We start from the raw sequence: 20,791 nt of genomic DNA, 5'->3' as shown, positions 1-20,791 counted from the left end.
TCAATGAGACTAATTTCTCATTGTGGAAAATGAAAATAAAAGCGATATTAAGAAAAGACAATTGCTTAGCTGCAATTGAAAGAAGGCCCACAGACTTTGCTGATGACAGCAAGTGGAATGACATAGACAGTAACGCAGTTGCTGATCTACACTTGGCACTAGCTGATCAATTATTGTCTAGTGTGGCGGAAAAGCGGACGGCGAAGGAAATATGAGATTCTCTTACAGGGTTGTATGAGGCCAAGTCTTTGCATAATAAAATCTTCTTAAAAACAAGATTGTATACTCTTCGAATGGCAAAATCCATGTCAGTTACTAAACACATCAATACTTTGAATACTCTATTTTCGCAACTTACAACAATGGGTTGCAAAATAGAGGGGACTAAACGTGCGGAGCTTCTACTTCAAAGTCTGCCTGACTGGTATGATCAACTCATCATCAACCTAAAGATTAATACAGACAGTCTAGTTTTCGATGAAATTGCAGTCGCTGTCTTGGAAGAAGAAAATCGACGCAAAAATAAGGAAGACAGACAAGCAAGTTCGCAGCAAGCTGAAGCCTTGATGATGGTGAGAGGAAGACCAACAGAACATGGCCCTCGTGGGAGTCACAATAATGGCAGATCTCAATCAAAAAGTAAGAAGAATATCAAGTGCTACAACTGTGGAAAGAAAGGGCACTTTAAGAAAGATTGTCGGTTCAAGAAGAAGAATGAACACCCTGAGCCATCAAATGCTCAAGGGAATATTGCATATACCTCGGATGATGGCGACATTTTATGTAGTGAGGCAATATCAAATAATGAAGGCAGAAAACGTTTCGCTGATGTCTGGATCATGGATAGAGGAGCAACATGGCACATGACTTCTAGGAGAGAATGGTTCTATCAATATAATCCTATCTCAGGAGGGTCTGTGTTCATGGGAAACGATCATGCTTTGGATGTTATTGGTATTGGGTCCATCAAAATAAAAATGTATGATGGCACGGTACGCACCATCCAGGAGGAACGACATGTAAAAGACTTGAAGAAGAATCTATTGTCTTTAGGACAACTAGATGATAACGGATGTTCATATTAGACTCATGGTGGAGTTATGAGAATATCCAAAGGAGTGCTTGTAGTGATGAAAGCAGAAAAACTTGCTGCAAATCTATATGTGCTTAAAGGTGAAACACACCAAGAAGGAGAAACATCAACCGCGTCAGCAAGTTCATTTGAAGAATCAACGATAATGTGGCATCGTAAACTTGGCCATATGTCGGAACGAGGTTTGAAGATTCTTGTTGAGCAAAAACTTCTTCCAGGGCTCAAAAATGTTTCACTACCCTTTTGTGAGCATTGTGTTACTAGTAAGCAAAATAGACTGAAGTTTAGTAGTTCCTCTGCTAAAATCAAGGAAATATTAGATCTTGTCCACTCTGATGTTTGGCAAGCACCAGTGGAGTCCCTAGGAGGAGCGAAATATTTCGTGTCATTCATTGACAATTACTCCAGGAGAAGTTGGGTGTATCCAATCAAGAGAAAGACAGATGTTTTCCAGTTTTCAAAGAAATCAAAGCGCGGGTGGAACTTGAATCTGTGAAAAAGATCAAGTGTTTGAGGACAGATAATGGAGGAGAATACACTGGTGATGAATTTAATAACTTCTGTAAACAAGAAGGTATTAAACGGCAGTTCACGGTGGCATATACTCCATAACAAAATGGAGTAGCAGAGCGGATGAACAGAACCTTGTTGGAATAGACAAGAGCCATGTTGGCAACTGCAGGTTTGGAAAAACCATTTTGGGCAGAAGCAGTCAAAACCGCCTGTTATGTGATCAATCTATCACCATCAACCGCAATTGATCTGAAAACGCCAATGGAGATGTGGACAGGAAAACCAGCTGATTATTCTCGCTTACATATATTCGGAAGTCCTGCTTATGTTATGTACAACACCCAAGAAAAATCGAAGTTGGATCCAAAATCCAGGAAATGCATTTTCTTAGGGTATGCTGATGGAGTCAAAGGGTATCGCTTGTGGGATCCCACAGCCCGCAAGGTGGTAATCAGCAGAGATGTTGTATTTGTTGAAAATAAGATACAAGCAAAATAAGGTAGCACTTCAAAAGAGAAATCAAAGACTACTACAATTGAAGTTGAAGAAATAGAAGAAGTTCTAGTTTCTTCTGAAGCAGCACCAGAGCACGAAGAACAAGAGCAAGCTGAGATCGAAACTCTAGAAGTTCGACGGTCAACTAGGGAGAGAAGAGAACCAACTTGGCACTCAGATTATTCTATAGAGAGTAATATTGCATACTGTCTACTAACAGAAGATGTAGAGCCTTCAACTTTTCACGAGGCTATGAAAGGCCAAGAATCATCTCTGTGGGTGGCAGCAATGCAAGAAAAAATTGAAGCTCTTCATAAAAATAAAACATGGGATCTTTTTCAATTACCACAAGGAAGGAAGGCCATGGGAAACAAATGGGTCTACAAGATCAAACGCAATGGTAATGATCAAGTGGAGAAGTATCGTGCAAGATTAGTGGTGAAAGGATTCCCTCAGAAAGAAGGTATAGACTTCAATGAGATATTTTCTCCGGTGGTTCGACTCACAACAATTCGAGTGGTCCTGGCAATGTGTGCTACATTTGACTTGTATTTGGAGCAGTTAGATGTCAAAACTGCATTTCTTCATGGAGAACTTGAAAAAGAAATTTATATGCTCCAACCAGAAGGTTTTGAAGAACAGGGAAAAGAGAACTTGGTTTGCAGATTGAACAAATCTCTATACGGTCTCAAATAGGCGCCGAGGTGTTGGTATAAGAGATTTGATTCATTCATTATAAGCCTTGGATACAACAGACATAGTTCGGATCCTTGTGTCTATTACAAGATGTTTGGTGATGAAGATTTTGTTATTTTGCTGTTATATGTTGACGACATGTTGGTAGCAGGCCCCAACAAAGATCGTCTTACAAATTTAAAGGCACAATTGGCAATGAAGGACTTGGGACCAGCAAACAAGATTCTAGGGATGCAAATTCACCGAGACAGAAATAATAGGAAGATTTGGCTTTCTCAAAAGAACTACTTGAAAAAAATCTTGAGACGCTTCAAGATGCAAGACTGTAAGTCAATTTCTACCCTACTTCTTATTAGTTTCAAGTTATCCTCCAGTATGTGTCCTAGCAATGAAGCAGAGAGGATGGAGATGTCTCGAGTACCGTATGCATCAGTAGTGAGAAGTTTAATGTTCGCCATGGTATGTACAAGACCTGACATTGCACAAGCAGTGGGAGTGGTTAGTCGATACATGGCTAATCCTGGTAGAGAGCATTGGAATACTGTTAAGAGGATCCTGAGATACATCAAGGGTACCTCAGATGTTACAATGTGTTATGGAGGATCAGACTTTACTATTAAAGGTTATGTTGATTCAGATTATGCAGGTGATCTTGATAAAAGCAAATCCACCACAGGTTATGTGTTTACTCTTGCTGGAGGAGCTGTAAGCTGGGTTTCAAAACTGCAATCTATCGTGGCTACATCTACGACGGAAGCAGAATATGTAGCAGCTACACAAGCTAGCAAAAAGGCAATATGGATGCAGATGTTACTGGAGGAGCTCGGGCACAAACAAGAGAAGATTGCTCTGTTTTGTGACAGTCAGAGCGTTTTGCATCTTGCAAAGAATCCGGCATTTCATTCAAGGACAAAGCACATACGAGTTCAGTATCACTTTGTTCGTGAGAAGGTGGAAGAAGGCAGTGTGGATATTCAGAAAATTCACACTAATGACAACCTAGCAGATATGTTTACAAAGCCGATCAACAGTAACAAGTTCATATGGTGTTGATCTTCTATTGGCCTAATAGAAACGTAACATTACAGTAATTGGGTAGAAAGGATGGTGTGAAGAATTAATTGATTCTCAATTAAATCTTCGAGTGGAAGAATGCAAGATAGTCAAAACGTGTTTTGAACGCGTAGTCAACAAAACGCATTTTGAACACGTAGTTAAAAAAGGAACAAAACGCATTTTGAACGCGTAGTCAAAAAGGGAGGTTCAATACGCGGATTTTACGCGTTTCTAGTTTCCTATAAATAGAAGACCTCTTGCCCTCATTTATTCCATCCCAGAAAGAGAGAGTAAGAATACAAAGAGAGTAATACACCAAGATAAATATTGTAGTCTTGAGTGTCCTCTTTACTAGTTGTTTCTTTTACAAGAGAGAAGTGTTAATTGTTGTTTTCTCCTTGTATTTGAGAGTTGTGTACTCCATATTAAAATAGTGATATCCTTCTACCCCGTGGTTTTTTCCCTCTATCAGTTAGAGGGGTTTCCACGTAAAATTCTCGTGTCCAATTTATTTTTCATTATTTTCATCATATCAAACTTTAGTTGTGGTGCTTCCTCACCCCAACAGTATCTTCCGCAACAAGTTTGGGGTAGTTTTCAAAAAATCACTTTAAGGGGAAATGTGAAAAATAAAAATGATTTTTTGGATGGTCAAATAATCCTAGATATTTAGTGGAACTTTCTAGAATTGTGTAGAGTTACTTGTTGTATCTAAGAAATGTGTAGATGTTCTAGAGAATGAGATATTTGTAGTCAATTATAGAATAATCTAAAGTAGTATCTAGGATAACCATTTTAAGGAAATATCTACACGTAGAAGATAAAGTTCACTAGATTTTTTTTGTAAATGTATCTAGAAGAATTTTTAGAACCATCCATGAACAAGTATAAATATGGGTGGTCTTGTACATTTGTAAAAACAACAAAAATAAAAGAATCTTTTTCCATAACAAAGTTCTCTTACCAAAATACATATTCTCCTTTCTAGCTTCCTCTTACTTAGTTGAATCTTCTGAGCTTAGTTAACAATCTTGGACTAACACAATTTCTTCTCATGAATTACACATGCAACTGGTTTGGAACTTCCACTCCCACTACACAGATTGAAAATTTTGCTAAACTGTGTCTCCTGTCAAAAGTTATCTAATGGAATTAACTGACTCTTTTACCTTATATTTCATACCATGACAGAAAAAAAATAAATTAGATTCCTCAATATCCTAGAAACTAGTTTCTGCTTTTCACGTGTGACCCATGCAATTTTTTTATAGATCATTTCACCAGAGAAACTGCCAAAGCACCACTAATTTAGTTATTAACATACTCAACAAAATAATTGTTGTTCAACAATTAATAAAGTAAAAAAATAAATAATGAAGATAAAGAGATTGAGGAAAGCTTGCAGAGAAAGTGCTTAATAGGCCAGGCTCGAAAAACATAAATTGTTATCTCTGATTATCAACGTTGGGGCTTTCATGAACGATTTTGCATCATTCTCACTTAGCTTATTGCCGAACTTCTATTATCTTAAAATTAAGTTAGATCCGGTAGTTTAGATCTTGACGTATCCGCATTTGTTGTAGTGGGAGAAATGTATTAATTCCTTCACTTCCATGGGCTCTTATGTGACTAATCTATTCCATAATTTCATTTCTTAAAGACCTCAGATGCCAAGACATAGATCCTGAAGAAAAGAATAAGAAGAAAATCAACAATTTTAGAATATTTAAGCACCTGTAATATAATGTTACCTGTCAAAGAAAATAAGAAAAGCTAGATTACCTTTGAGGAATGAGAAGTCTGAAAAGCCAACCTAGGAAAAACAGTAAATTCATGATTCATGAGAGAGAATAATTATGAATTCACTTGTGCGCAATCTGCACATAAATACTCTTTAAGAACTTGAGGAAGTTCGAGAGTCTATGAATAATGAACATGTGAAATAAATAATAGTAAAAATTAGCAAAAAATAGTGGGAGTTACAAAAGAGAAAAAACGGAAGAGAGGATTGAATAGTAGTAATAGGCGTTATTGAATTTTAATTGGTGTAATTATATAGTTCTTGGCTTATGAGTATATATATATATATATTGTGTTGATTAAATTGAAGGAGAGAAATAAAAATAAATATAAAAAGTAGAAGTGTACCCTTACAACTTTCTATGGATATTTTACTCTTTCAACTTTTTACTTAATACCTTCCCACTTTTAGTGTTTAGTATTTACTATTAGTATAATATGATATGATATGATTACATTTTAATATTCAATTAGTTAAATAATTTATAATATTTTAATTTGGTGGAGGGGTAAAATGATAATCCAACTTTGAAGTTTGGAGCTTCCCACTTTTAGTATAACAACTATGGATTAACCTGTAAATTCCTAGGATTATTGGCCTTGAAAGTCCGATTAAGAACAAAGGACGAATTTAGTGTCAGATGTCTGTCCGGAGTGTGGTTAAAGATGAAGTTATTAAGAACCTAAGTTAAGAGGAAGAAATGAACATGGTAAGTTAAAAAAAAGGTTCAAAATCGAGAAAAATAGGGTGTAAACCACTAGATGAACATGATTAGACTATATGAGAGAGGGAGTACTTAGTAGGATTTACAACATATTTGATAAAACATTTACCATAAGTTCATTTCCTAAAAATCATATATATATGAATGAATGAATGATGATATGATAGTATCCACAACTTCAATACATCATTATCCTGATTAAACTGACCACAGCATGTACTGGGAGAAAACTCATTTGAGTATGTCAAAAGAAATTGTTAGTAGACCTACTTCGCGCTTCTGCAAGAATAGCTAAAAGAGAATGTTTGAAGCTCTAATAATGCAGAAGATTTATCTATTTCATGACAAGAAGGATAAATTTGATGATAAGATCATCATATTTAAGCCAAATCTTGGCGAAACGTACATCATAGCCTATTGACTCGATCAATTTCAGTCCCGTGTTATAAACAAGCCTTTGCATACTCAAATATAGTTGTAAGAACAACATAATAGTCACAAAGTGCATTTAGATTCCTACAACTCTCTCTGTTTGGCCCCTCATAAACAGTTTCACCTATCCAGCAAACTAATGCTATGCCACCAAAGCAGCAATGTTGAAACATTGGCAGGATGCCTGTTGTTGGTTTTTTAATGAAGAAATTAAGAAAATAACAAAGAAAGACTTTGAGAGAAAAATACTGTAATGAGGCCAAAGAAAATTATTTTACAAGTTGAAATGAGAGATAAAACCTTCTCATTTAATCAAACAGAAGATGCACACAAGTCTTGCCAGACAAAAGATGAATTGACAGATTTATTCATGATGTTAATTCCAGTAAAGTCTAGAATCTGCGGTTCCTCAAGCAAGAAGGACTGTTAGAATTATGCTTTGGCTTCATTGCAATATTTTTCTCTCAAAGTCTTTCTCTGTTATTTTCTTAATTTCTTCATTAAAAAACCAACACCTGTGAATAAGAACAGGCAGTCTGACAGAAACTTCTTGCTTCACCACATGCAGTTATTTTTAATAAAGATATCAAAATGAACTACCATAAGTCAGTAATTTATCAAAAAGATGATACTGCATTTCAAGAATTGAGAAGACAGCCTACTCCATATAAACAATAAATAGGGCAAAATGAATATCCACACAACAGACAGATAGTATTGCAAATTTCCAATGCAGACCAACAACACCACTCTCAATAAATATCCATACAACTCTCATACATAGAGCTGCTCAAAGATGAACTAAAAACACGAGAATTTTCTTTTAGAACTAGACGCTGTATGGTGATCACAGCAGTTCTGAAAGACAATTCTCAGTTGTGTTTAAACAAAAGCATCCTACCGCTTGGAGAAGGAATGCCAGCAATCACATGCATAATACTCAGAGGAAAAGCAGCAATTCAGTATCAAGTTCCTTATTCTTTTTTTCCCGAGTAGAAAGTGGCAATCTGTTACTGTTTGCTCGAACTCTTCAAAAATATCTACGGGTGCGTGTTGGATTCTCCGAATATAGTGTAAAAAAGGGCAGCCCGGTGCACTTAAGCTCCTGCTATGCGCAGGGTCCGGGGAAGGGCCCGACCACAAGGGTCTGTTGTACGCAGCCTTACCTTGCATTTCTGCCAGAGGCTGTTTCCAAGGCTTGAACCCGTGACCTCCTGGTCACATGGCAGCAACTTAGTGTATTTTTGAAAAATCCAACACGGGTGCGGCATCAAAAGTGAAGAGTCCGTGCAACTTAGGTTAGTGCAGCTATTCAACAAGATTGAATTGAGTAGAGAGCAGTACCCTTGCTAAATTGATTCTTTAACATCATTTAAGACTTAAGAGTACTTATGCTGCATCTTACTCTTTATTCAGGTGAATTGGTCAAAGAAATGATTGAAAAGCTCTACTGCCCGTCCCCTCAAAACCCCAAACAGAAAAAACTAGAGCAGAGTTTTAGGACCTCATTAGTCTGGATATGTTGAAATTGGAATTGATTTCAGAAATCCCCTTGTACGAATACAAAGACGCGAATCAATCCGAAGCCTCATATAGTATAATATAAGTGAAAATTGCTTGTGTATTTCAAAAAAAAAGATATAAGCACACCACTCATATATAAAGGGTAAATGAATGACAAAAAGATGGATGGCTTTTAACTTATAATCAATACACCTCCTAACAAATGAAAAATCATTCACCAAAAAAACCTAACTCAGGTCTTTTATCTGAAAGTTGTTTTAATGTCCTGATCCTTGAGAATCATCCGCTGGAGATTTTTGTTGATGCTGATGCTGATCTTGTTGTTGCTGCTGCGGATGTTGCATTCTTGCCTGCTGGTATATCTGATTCAAAACCCCTAAATGACCCTCTTGAGATAATCCAAGCTCCAATCCTGGCAATTGCTGATTACTTGCACCAAGAATTGAAGTAAAACTCATTGGATTCATATTTGTAGCTGCAGGCAGATCAAATCCAGGAAACCCAATTTTCTGTAGGTAGTAATTTGAACTTTCACAACCCAAACTGTTGCTTGATGGAGCAGATGAAGACTGAAACCCAAAACTAGTGACAACAGGGGCAGGTGGGGGCCATATTCCTGCTGTGGACAAATGGGGTCTTCCAAAATTCCCACAGATCATTGGCCAACTGGTCCTACTATTACTGCTTCTACTGCTAGTCGATTCATCCATTAAACCAGCTGATACAGAGATCCCTTGTTGAGAAACAGAAGTCCCAGCGGCTGCTGCAGCTAAAGCCAAGGCAGGAATTGTCCCTGTGCCAGTAGCAGCAATAATTGAAGGCTCGGCTTGCTGCAGCAGCCACTGAATTGTCTCTCCATCAGATTTATGACCCAATTCGCGTGTAAGTTGGAAAATTCTTGCAGCACAGAGAGCAGGCATACGTATTCTCCTCCCTCTCCCTTCAACTTTGGTATGCCTGTCTTTTCTTTTAGGAGCAACCACCTGTTTCTTGGTTTCATCATCTTTCAAAATCTGCAAGTCTTTTATCTGTTCATGAGCAGGCTTAATATTGTTGCTGTTAGGCTGTTTGGGATCCATGAATGGAACTAGATGGGTCTACTACGCAGGTTATAGTAATAATTAAATTACTCCTTATTAAAAAAAAAAAGAAGAAGAGGTTTTTAGTAATAGGAAAAAGAAGATAGGTTTTGATTTTTTCTTTCACTTGTGTGTCTTGTTTGAGAGAAGAAAGTGACCTCATCAAAGAAGAGACAAAACAAAAAAGAGAAAAGAAAAAGAGAGGAAAGTTCCAACAATGTTGTCATTTCAGGAGGTTTCATCGTCTGTCACTGACAAGAATTAGAAAATGTGAAAAGATTTTCAGTTCAATAGCAATAGCGGCTAAGCCATTCACTCACTTTATCAAAAGAAATAATAGTGTAATATTAGATATTTTTTTAGATAAAATACATAAACATATCTACACAAAACACTATTACTCGTCTTTGAGGGGTCTCATGGACACTCAATACTGATGTAATATATTAAATTTTAAAAATATCTAGATAAACATGTTATAAGATAAAATGTGCAATTGACATAAAAATATAAATTAAAATGTCTAAATATGAATACTCAAAATTTACATGTTATACTCACTCAGGGCTTCTTATTCCTTATAAATAACGGTAATAATAGTAGCAGTAGTTTTCTTTCCAGTTTTAACCGTTTGGCAATCTGATTCAATATGGTCTTGAGAAAATAGGTAAAGAAATAAGATGGGGAACCAAATGGTCAAAGTTCCTTGGAGAGATGGAAACTTAATTTGGGATTTTTTTGTGTAGGAAGGTAAATATCAAGGTTTCAGTTTGTTTGTACTATTATTTTTTATTTGCTTTAAAAAAAATATCTTTTTCTTTTTTTAGAATTTTTTTTTAATATAACATATTGAAAATTACAAAATTAAAAAATATTTTAATATATTTTTAATTTAATTTTTTTATATATTTAAAAATTTAATGTCAAATCAATACTGAACTAGTCAAATTGAGGGGGTGGGTAAATAAGAATATACTTTATGGTGTAATTTGTCAACTTTAATAATTGAAGTGTTAACGCGCATTACATCGCATCGCATGACAATTGAGATTCTAGTATACTATTAATAATAATAGGATGTGTGTTGTGGTGTCCACATATCAGATAGCAGTACACGTGCAGGGTGGAGATCCATGCAGACGCTTTGGTCTCTAATTATACATATGTGGTTGCTTCTAATCCACTCCCATGCGATTCATCTTGTTATTACCACGCGGAATTACATCGATAATTTTTTTAACTTGTTATTAATTTGATACAATTATAGTAAGTTTCAATTGAATATTTGAGGTTTTATGATTTATTGAGATACTTACGTATAATTTAATAATGTGACATATATATAATTAAAATACATAATAGGTGCTAGAAAAAACGTGCAAAAATATTTTTTCAAAATTTTAAATTGAAAGTGTTTAATAGAAATATTTTTATTATGTGTTTAATAGAAATATAACTTAGTTTAAATGTCTAAATAAAATTTAGGACCCTTGACACTTATGCCCTTATTTCGTATCATAATATTTTGTGCGTTTTAACCAAATATTTTATTAGCAAATTGAGGAACTATCGATATACTCCGTCTTATTATTACTATGACTTTCTCTTTATTTTAATTTATTTATCAAAGTTTGAATATATTTGAAGTTTGAAGAAGAATATATTAAAGTTTTTTAAAAAAAAAATCAAAAATAAGATTATAATAGTGTGTGTCAAATTGTATTGAACTTTAGAATCTTAAAATATTATTAATAATTATTTGTGTGGTTATAAAAAAATCATTAATGATAAAATAAAAAAATAAATTAAATTATTTTATAATTTAGGAAGATATATTTTTTGATATAGACAAAAAAAAATGCTGTCGCATAATTTGAACCGAAAGAAATATTGTTTATACTATTACTCCAACGTTAAACAAGATTATCAATTGTACTTTAGACTTGAGTATATATAATACTATAAATTAGCACCATGTAATCAATATGAGTTGTGGACTGCTTTATCTTTAATTAGAAATTTTGGATTCGAGTTCTGGTTATAGAAAAAAATTTGTTGGGAGCGTCATCCTCAAATAAATTCTGCAGTATGTGATTCGAATTTAGTTGGAGCTCCACGAATTTCAAACACCGAACGGGAAACAAAAAAAAACACCATGTAAGCAGCAAATAGTTGACAATGATTGGTGGCTCCCCCTCCCATTCAAAGCTAATAAACTAGAAACACAACTCCTATAAATAATAATTATATTATTATTATTATTATTATTATTATTTGTTATTATTAAATTCAGTTGTTGGAATGCGAAGTAGATGAACGGCAGAAGATAAAGACAAAGGACTTCCCTTCAATCACTCCATGATAAAAGAACCCAATTTCTTTAAATGCAGTTTTAATATAATTAATAATAAGAAGGAGGAGGAGAAGAAGAAAAAAGAAAAAAAGAAAGAAGATGTAGTTGGTATCTAATGTCATTTATATGTGTTTTTGCTTACTTTTTTTATCATCTAATGTTAAATTAATCCATAAGTTTACCTCATTTATTGTGTAACTATAATAAAATACATTTAATTTAATATAAATATCAAATGCCAATTTTATATTACTTTTGACTTATCCCAATCCCAACTGTGTTGTTCATCTAGTTGAGTATTGAAAAAGTTGCAAATAGATTCTTACCATAATTTCCTATAACAATAAGTCAATAAGTGAAAGTTATCTAAGGGCAAAAACAACTGATGCTCTCTAACTTTACACAAATGACGTCTATTATAATACCTTTTTTTTTCTCTGTACCAATTCGAAATTAAGTTTGACATATTTTAGATTTTTTAATCTAATATGTTATACCCCATCGTAAAAAAATCTTCTTGTTGCTCTTAACCTTCTACATGAGGGTGCTTTTAAATTATAATCAAAAGTTGAAAAAGTAAAATCGAATTTTTTTTCTCAAAGAATTTAGACACGTGAAGTTCACTTATTTTGTGTTAGAGCTTTATTAATGACGAGATCAAATACAAGATAACTTCTCGGCAACAAGGACATGAATCGACCAAAAATAGAATAGGAGGGCAAAGTTGCCCATATATTGAATAGTCAGTGGAAAAATTAGACCTTTTGCTAGTAGCATGTTAGCACTTGTTTGCTACAAAAACAGGGAATAAATTTTAATCATTGTTCTAACATTTCAATAGCATAAAATTGGATTAATTTGTATTAGTAGAGTATGGTAAAAAGTGCAAGAGATTTTAAATACAAACAAAGGAATTGGTTAATAAATTGCTAAACAACTAGAGAGGCACTATCTATATTTTTAGCTGACAGATTGTAAGTGTCAAGTCGAGGTAATATGGCTTAAAACTATACTTGTTGCGTGGGATGATGGGATAAAATAATCTCAAAATTAACTAATACTTCAAACTAAATATAAAAAGCTGATCCTAAATTTTATTCTTTGATTATTATCTTTATCTCACCTATCAAACGACCAACGACTCCTTAATTACCAAGTTATGTATAGCAGTTCATAGTTGACTTCCTCCCCAACTATTGAAAAGGTGTGTGTGTGTGTTTTGCCTCGTTGTTTGTTTTCATAGTTTACTCCCATCCCAGATTAAATTGAAGAAGCCTTTTTTCGGCGTTCCTTCTCAAACGTCTTATTCCTTCCACGATCTAAACATTAAGATGACATTTCATGTTAGCTATGACAAAAAGATTGTGGAAAGTTCAGCAACACATTTTACATAAAAAGTATAAGAGTATTACATAAGTTCTTCTGCTTCTTGATACATACAGTAGCAGGTCCTAAAAATGTTTCAGATACGACTTCATCCTCAAGGATCGACATATGAGAACAATCCACAAAAAGATGTCCAAATAGAATTATTTCCTTGAAGGCTTGTAAATTCAAAGCAAATGATGAAGTGGATACAACCACAAACCCAATGAAATCCACAAGTGAGGTCTTGAGAGGGTGGTGTGTACATAGCCATACCCTACCTATGGAGCCACAGATAGAAAGACTGTTTTCAATAAATTTCGGATCAAGTAAAACATATCATAAAACTTTCGACAAAAGACCGGTAGTATATGCAACTAATATGTAGTATTTATTATGTTAAGTGTGAGCAAAAAGTAATACAGAAGATAAAGGAGTACCTCCTCCCCCACTCTATGCTTTAACAAACAAGGCATATGCCTTGGGCCCATTTTGTGGGGCTCAAATTTTTACCAAAAATAAATTATATTTTAGTATTTTTGTAAAAAAAATTATTATTTATGATAAAAAGTATAATTCTTAAAAAATTTATATTATTTTATTCTCTTTAACCCCTTTTCAAATAAAAGAAATCAAGAAAATGTTGTTTTGTCTTCTTACATTTTATCCTTTTGTACTCTCTTTCTTCAAATCTTTGATAAGATAATGTAATACTCTGTCAAAAAAAAATTAATAGCCAAAAAGTATTGAACAAAGTGAATTGCAAATTCTCTTTTATTTAATTTCTTCTTTGATTTTCAAGCAATATAACAGCAAGCATGTTAAAGTGGGGTATACCAAATTATCAACTTATTGAATCAAATTCTATAGTTATAACTTTTATTTTTATCTAAAATTTCTCAACTTATTACTTATAAAATTATGTTAACAATTCATATAATAATTGTCTCAGTAAAAGGGTGTTTTCAACGTTGATTTGGTAAAATCTTACCTAAAACTAATAATTGAAAAAACAAATTTGAAGGAATCATTTATGAAAAAATATCAAGTAATAATTTGCATCTAAAAAAGTATAAAATACATTTTAAAAATAAATACATATAAAGTTTATTTAGATTTTAGGCCTCTAATTAAAATCTCACTTTAGGCCCTCAATTATGTTGAGCCGGCCCTGCTCCTCCCTCTATGCGTTCTGCTGTGAGATAGAAAAATGGGCTGTATTCTCATTAATTTTGATCAATTATTGCAGCTAAGAATTGTCGAAACAGTATTGCCATGCTAAAATGTTCTCAGTTACTGAATTCTCACATGATGTGCAGGATGCAGTACTTATGTCTGTTTCCGGAGTTGAACTTTCTAAAGATTAACTAATGAAAACAGAAGTCTATAAATGTTAAGACTTACAAACTATTCTATAGTAGATATATCATTCTATCATGACTAGAATTGAATAATGCTAAAGTAAGATAGTATATGAAAGGCATATCCTCGATCTTTCACAACAAGGACCTAACTATTATGCCAAGTCAGTTAATGGGTCCATTAATCAGAACCAAACATAATTTGCTTTTAGTGAAGCAAAAGAAGAGTTCCTCTCAAACAGATACAGATTTCCACCCTGATTGCCTTTAGTTTCTGAAGAAGATAATAAAACCTATTACAGAATCTTAAAAGTTCTATGCCAGAGAGATTTAACAGTTTTTGTACATTCATCAAGGTAAAAGCAAGTAACGTATCCCATGAAAGTATTATTTAGATTGCCAGAGCGTGTTATTTAATCCAACCATGTAGTTTCATTCTTAAAAACAAAATAATAGACAAAAACGTACCTCTTCTAATGGCCAATATAAACATCCAGTGGAAACCTGAAAGAAAGCAAAAGTCTGCTAGTGACAAGAATAGGATTTTGAAAAAAGACAAGAGAATCACAAACATGATTCACATAAGAAGCAAATCAACAAAGGTTATCCAATATTTGTTGACAGAAACAACACTAATTCCCAATACAAAGAGCAAACAAGAATTGTTTACAAGACCAGCCTAGCTAACAATCTTATATACACAAATGGTGGGTCTCAGAATGTTGACATACATAAAGATAGAAACATCAAACATTGCAAAAAGGATGAAAGCAAGGAACGAAAAAATGTTTCATTAATAAAGTATAAATGTGACGTTATTAAAAAATATTTTGCACAGCTCCGAGGAGCTAAAGAAGTTCATGTGTTTAATTGTTTATATTCTACAGGATATCAGTGCGAAGCTCCAATCTTTGCTGCACAATCACACACAAAGATCAACCCAATGTCTCATCGTTTTTCTTTACAGTGAGAAGGTACTTCGACAATGCATGAAGTGCAATAAGATGATTTTACTTGCATTTCACATTATATATCATACAGAAGCAGAAGTTGAGTTCTCTATGTGCCAACATCTACTTCTTACTAATTCAAACATCTAAAACCACATTTCACATGCACTATCCAAGGCTTCCCCAGGTTCTGTCCAGTTAAACAAGTAGTTCACTTGTGGTGAAAAGAATAACTAGTTGTAAGTAACAACATTTTAGTTGTAAGTAATAGAATGAAAAGTATTTATAAAATAGCTGGTTGTGTTTACCACTGCCACTATGTAAGAATCCTCCACCATATCTACCAACTCCACAACCCCAACTAACTCCATCTTTCAGCAGATACCATTACATAAATTCTTTACTCTCGACCACTATGATAGAATATGCATGAATTCCAACTTTAATGAGTAAAAACAGTATCATTCCGCCTAGGTGGTCTGCCAGGAATACTTCCCGGCTTGAGCTTCGAAGCCTCATGCCTAGGAAGTTCGAGGGGGGCGAGGGGGGACAGGACTGTTGCTTTGGATGAGCATTGCTTAAGATCATAAAAGACTTCAGTATCCTGCAAGGTCAAGAATGTTGTGGCTACACCTGTCTTTCCTGTACGACCTGTACGTCCAATACGATGGGTGTATGCTTCAAGTTTGTTTGGCATATCATAGTTAACCACATGGGCCACATCAGGTATATCAATTCCACGACCGGGCGACATCACTAGCAACTAACACATCATACTTCTTTGTCCTAAATCCTTCAAGGCTGATTTCCCTCTCCTCCTGTGACTTCCCACCATGCAGTGTGGTTACCCTATAGCCGGCTTTATCCAGATTCGTGGCAACAGTATCAACCCGCTTTCTAGAGTTGATGAACACAATAGCAGTCTTATCTCCAACCTCATCAAGCAACCTCTGCAGCTTAAACATTTTCTCAGATTCCTTTACCATGAAGACGTGCTGAGTAATGAGGTCAGTAGCCTTTCCAGCAGTGCCAATAGTCACGACAACAGGATTCCTTAAGTAACTTCTAGCCAGCCGCTCTACAGCAGGTGGCATGGTAGCACTGAACATATAAGCAGTTCGATAAATCTTCTCATCAAGAACTTCATCCTCATTCTTTGGTTTCATATTACTTGAAGGCATTGCATCCAGTACACCAACAACTTGAGGTCCAAAACCCATATCAATCATTCGGTCAGCCTCATCAAGAACAACATCATTACACTGGTTCAGAACACAATAACGTCTCTCCAAGCAATCGAGAAGTCGCCCAGGGGTAGCGATCACAACTTCACAGCCTTGCCTAATCCTAAAACCTTGCTCCGCTATGGACTGCCCACCAACAATAGAAACAACTTTAATACCCAAATAGTGTGCAAACTTGACGGTCTCATCCTCAATTTGTTGAGCTAGATCTCGTGTGGGCGCCATTACAACCGCATATGGCCCCTCTGCCTTATTCTCTTCACTTAATGGAGGAAGCCTAGTGATAAAATTCAACATAGGGAGAACAAAAGCAGCAGTTTTACCTGAAGCAGTCTCTGCAACGCCAATCACATCACGCTGTTGAAGTCCAAGCGGAATAGAAGCCATTTGAACAGGAGAAGGCTTCTTGTAGCCAGCCCTCTCAACTGCCTTGAGCAACTCTGTAGTTAACTTGCTCTCGGCCCAATTCCTCATGGGATAGGGTATCCTCGACCCCTCGTAGGATATCATGTCGTTAGTGTGGCATTTTAATATTCCTGAAATGATCTGAAAGATTTTTATACTTGGCTTCAACTAAATCCTTAAATTTATTAAAACACAATATTTTAAACCCTTCTGATCATTGACCGAATTTATGTGGCACTAATATTGTCGAGTTGGAAAAATATTTGAATGCACAAGCCTTAAAGCGAGTGAGTATCTTTTTTATACTAAAAACATTTTAAAAAATTAAAAAAAAAAAAAGAAGAGAAAAATCAACCCTTAAGCCTCCACCCCCTCGCCTACAACTTTCTTCTTCCTTCGGCCCCCACTCCCACGCCACCCCTCTCCTACTTGTTCTTCTTCTTGCCCGCCCCCCACCTCTCACCCCTCACCCAATCAATCAAATCTCTTATCTCAAAACTCCATTTTAGTTTCTTTAATTTTGAAATTCAAACTCTTTTTCTGTGAATCTTGATTGATTTACACACTTCTGAAATTTGGGTTTTCAACTTTTATTGGTAAAAGAATAAAATTTAGATAATCTTCAAATCTTGAGAGGCAAAAATGGAAAATATTTGTAGGAATAGAAGGTGAAAATGAGAGATAAAATTGAAAAATTCACCTTCAACTCTAGTTGTATGTAGTGTTTTTCTCAAATAAAATGAAAATTTTCAATTCAAAATTTCTTTTGTTGCAAACGCTCCCACAACCATTCTACCACACTTTCATCAATTTCATGAGTATTTTTCGAATCTTGTATGAGTTATTGTGAAAAGTATTGATGTATATTGAAAAGTTGAAAAGCTTCATGAAGAAGCTTCAAGAACAATAAATGGGTTTTGTAAATTGATGAAATTAATTCAAAATTGTGATGAAAATTTGTTGAGTTTGTGTTGGTGAACTTTTAGTGTAATTTTTTTTGAATATAATAGGAAGAATTAGACCAATTTGACATAAATTTAGTGCTCAATTATGAGCAAATATGAAGAACATGATATTGAGGGATAGCCAGAATTGTATTGAGGCCACAACAGCAAGAAAACAACAAGAGCACGTCTTCCCAAACAAAGCAGCCTTCAGCAGGAGCTGCACTACAATGCCTTAGCTCTAGGAATAAGAAAGAACTGAGCACTCCCCTATTCTTGAAAAGACCGCTATGCACCTTGACTTTTGGCTTTTCATTCTTTCTGCTGCAGCTGTTTAGCTATATTCGTTTCCATATTTTTTCAAACAAAAAGTTAAAATACGAAAAAAAATCAGAATGACTTCTTCTACATAGGCTCCTCCACTTCTGGAATTGAAAAAGGAAGCTTTTCCAGTTCAAATCCGGGTGTCGCCTGATCAACAAAAAAAGTCGAAATATATTCTTTTGATATATCCCGCCGAATGATTCCCCAATAGAAGGTTGATACTTGTTTGATACGATTTCCCGATCGGAGATCCATGGATCACAGACGGTATCTCCCCATGGCCTTTCGCCTCTGAAAGCGTCCTTCATTCTCAATGCCCTCAGAATGTGCAAACTTATTTTTTTAATTTTATTTCTTTATTTTTAATATTTAATTTCCTATGTGGCATTAAAAATGACATAAAATTCCACGTGTAAGCAGTTGTGCTACACGGACATACATGGAATGAGAAAAGGGTTTAAATATTGCATTTTAGTGAGTTTAAGGGTTCAATTGGCAAAATCATAAATGTAAGGGTCCAACTGACTAACGGAGTCAAGTATAAGGGTCTCTCAGGTCATTCCGCATTAAATTACAATTTTATATTGCCACTCATTTTTTTGTTTCTGGCCATTGACAGTGAAAGTAATTGCCTTAGCAATTATCCATTGATGGCATCTAATGTCATCTTTATTCTATTTTGCATTAGTTCATATATTACTCAATCCATTATATTTTTTAAAAAAAATACAATTATCTCTAGTAAGTGGTGCACTAAATGATAATTCCTTTTAACATAATTATCATTAGTAAGTGGTGCACTAAATGATAATTTCTTTTAACAAAATTATCACTAGTAAGTGGTGCACTAAATATTAATGATGGCATTCCATTATTTTTTCATCTTTTGAATGCTTTCCTCTCCTATAAATAGAGAGGTCTTCTTTGTTTTGAAATACAAGAAAACATTGAATGTATTAAGTTTGTCAAAAAAGAGAGTTTTTATTAGTTGAAGGGAGGTGTTCTTTTTTGTCGAACTTTAAACTCAACTCTTGTCCAGAGTTTGTTGAGTTACACTTTGTGATAAGACTATTGTATCCTAAAGGGGATAAATCACGAGAATTATTGCTGGACCAATGAAAACATTTGCTGCAGTGGGCTTGAGTCTCCTTAAAGAGAGAGAGATATTCGTGCCTCAGCCAAGTAAATTTACTTTCTTCATTTTGTTTTTCAATTGTAATTTTTAATCTTGTAATTTCACCAATAATTTTAAGAAAATTCTATATGGCTACAATTGAAAAATCTGCGGATATTAAGATGGGAGATCTTAACAAGCCATTTCGGTTCAATGGTAATCATTTCAAGAGATGGAAGGATAAAATAATTTTCTACTTAAGTCTTTTCAATGTTTCATATGTCTTAACTGAGAAGAATCTCAATAAAGTGGAAAAGTATAATGATAATTCCTACAAGTGTCGGTATTATATTATTAATTGTCTTTTTAATAATTTTTATGATTATTATGATAGAATTACTCTAGTGCTAAGAAAATTTGGAAAGCATTTGAGAGTAAGTATGATACCGAAAAAGCTGGAGCAAAAAAATATGCTGCTAGCCGATTTTTTCATTTCCAAATAGTGGATGACAAATCAGTGATAGACCAAGCTCAAGACTTTATAATGATCGTTGGAGAGCTCAGGTCTGAGGAAGTCAAAATTGGAGATAACCTTATTCTTTGTGGCACAATAGATAAACTTTCACCTTCATGAAAGGAGTTTCAAAAACCTATGCGCCACAAACAAAAGAAAACCTCTCTTGAGACTTTGATAATGAAAATCCGCATGGAAGAGGAGGCAAGGGGCTAAGATGCACTTTTACAAAAAGAAGAGAGCAACATCACAATGAAGATAAATTTAGTTACTTCAAATAATGCTACTCGTGAATCTAACAAAAATACTTCTTTGAAGCCTAGGAAGAAAAAATTCAAGAAAAGTAATGGTAGAACTCCAAGAAAAATAATGGTAAAAATAACCAAGCACAAAATCAACAAGTTTATGATAAGGGACCGTGCTTTGTATGTTGCAAGAGTAGGCATATTGATCGATTTTGCAGATTTCAAAAATGTGGTCCTACACCTCAAGAAAACGTTACCGAAGAGCCTTTTGGGGCAATGATAACAGACATAAACATGATTGAGAATGTTGATGGATGGTCGTCTGATTCTGGTGCAAACCGTCATGTCAGTTATGACAAAGATTGATTTAAAAAATATACTCCTTTTAAAAAATCACCATCATGTTTGGTGATTCTCATACTACTCAAATGCTTGAAATGGGAGATGTCGAATTGTGTTTTACCTCTGAAGGGGTGTTAACTTTGAAAGATGTACTTTACACTTCTTCTATGAAAAAAACTTGATGTCTAGTTTTCTTCTTAATAAAGCAGGCTTTAAA

The 20,791-nt window shown here is 34.5% G+C and overlaps 1 protein-coding gene and 1 pseudogene across 1 annotated transcript; both read right to left on the bottom strand.

The window, feature by feature from the left end:
- Positions 1–8,330: 8,330 nt before the first annotated feature.
- On the bottom strand, positions 8,331–9,578 carry LOC129874949 (transcription factor TCP20-like). The gene has a single exon (XM_055950347.1). The coding sequence runs from the start codon at positions 9,411–9,413 to the stop codon at positions 8,592–8,594; it is 822 nt and encodes a 273-aa protein (XP_055806322.1). The 5' UTR covers positions 9,414–9,578; the 3' UTR covers positions 8,331–8,591.
- A 3,484-nt stretch (positions 9,579–13,062) lies between these two features.
- On the bottom strand, positions 13,063–17,167 carry LOC129873174 (DEAD-box ATP-dependent RNA helicase 21-like; annotated as a pseudogene).
- Positions 17,168–20,791: the final 3,624 nt, after the last annotated feature.

The sequence above is a fragment of the Solanum dulcamara genome, chromosome 11 (genome assembly GCF_947179165.1).
Source record: "Solanum dulcamara chromosome 11, daSolDulc1.2, whole genome shotgun sequence".
Lineage (NCBI taxonomy): Eukaryota > Viridiplantae > Streptophyta > Magnoliopsida > Solanales > Solanaceae > Solanum > Solanum dulcamara.
This window is presented reverse-complemented; position numbering and strand designations above follow the sequence as displayed.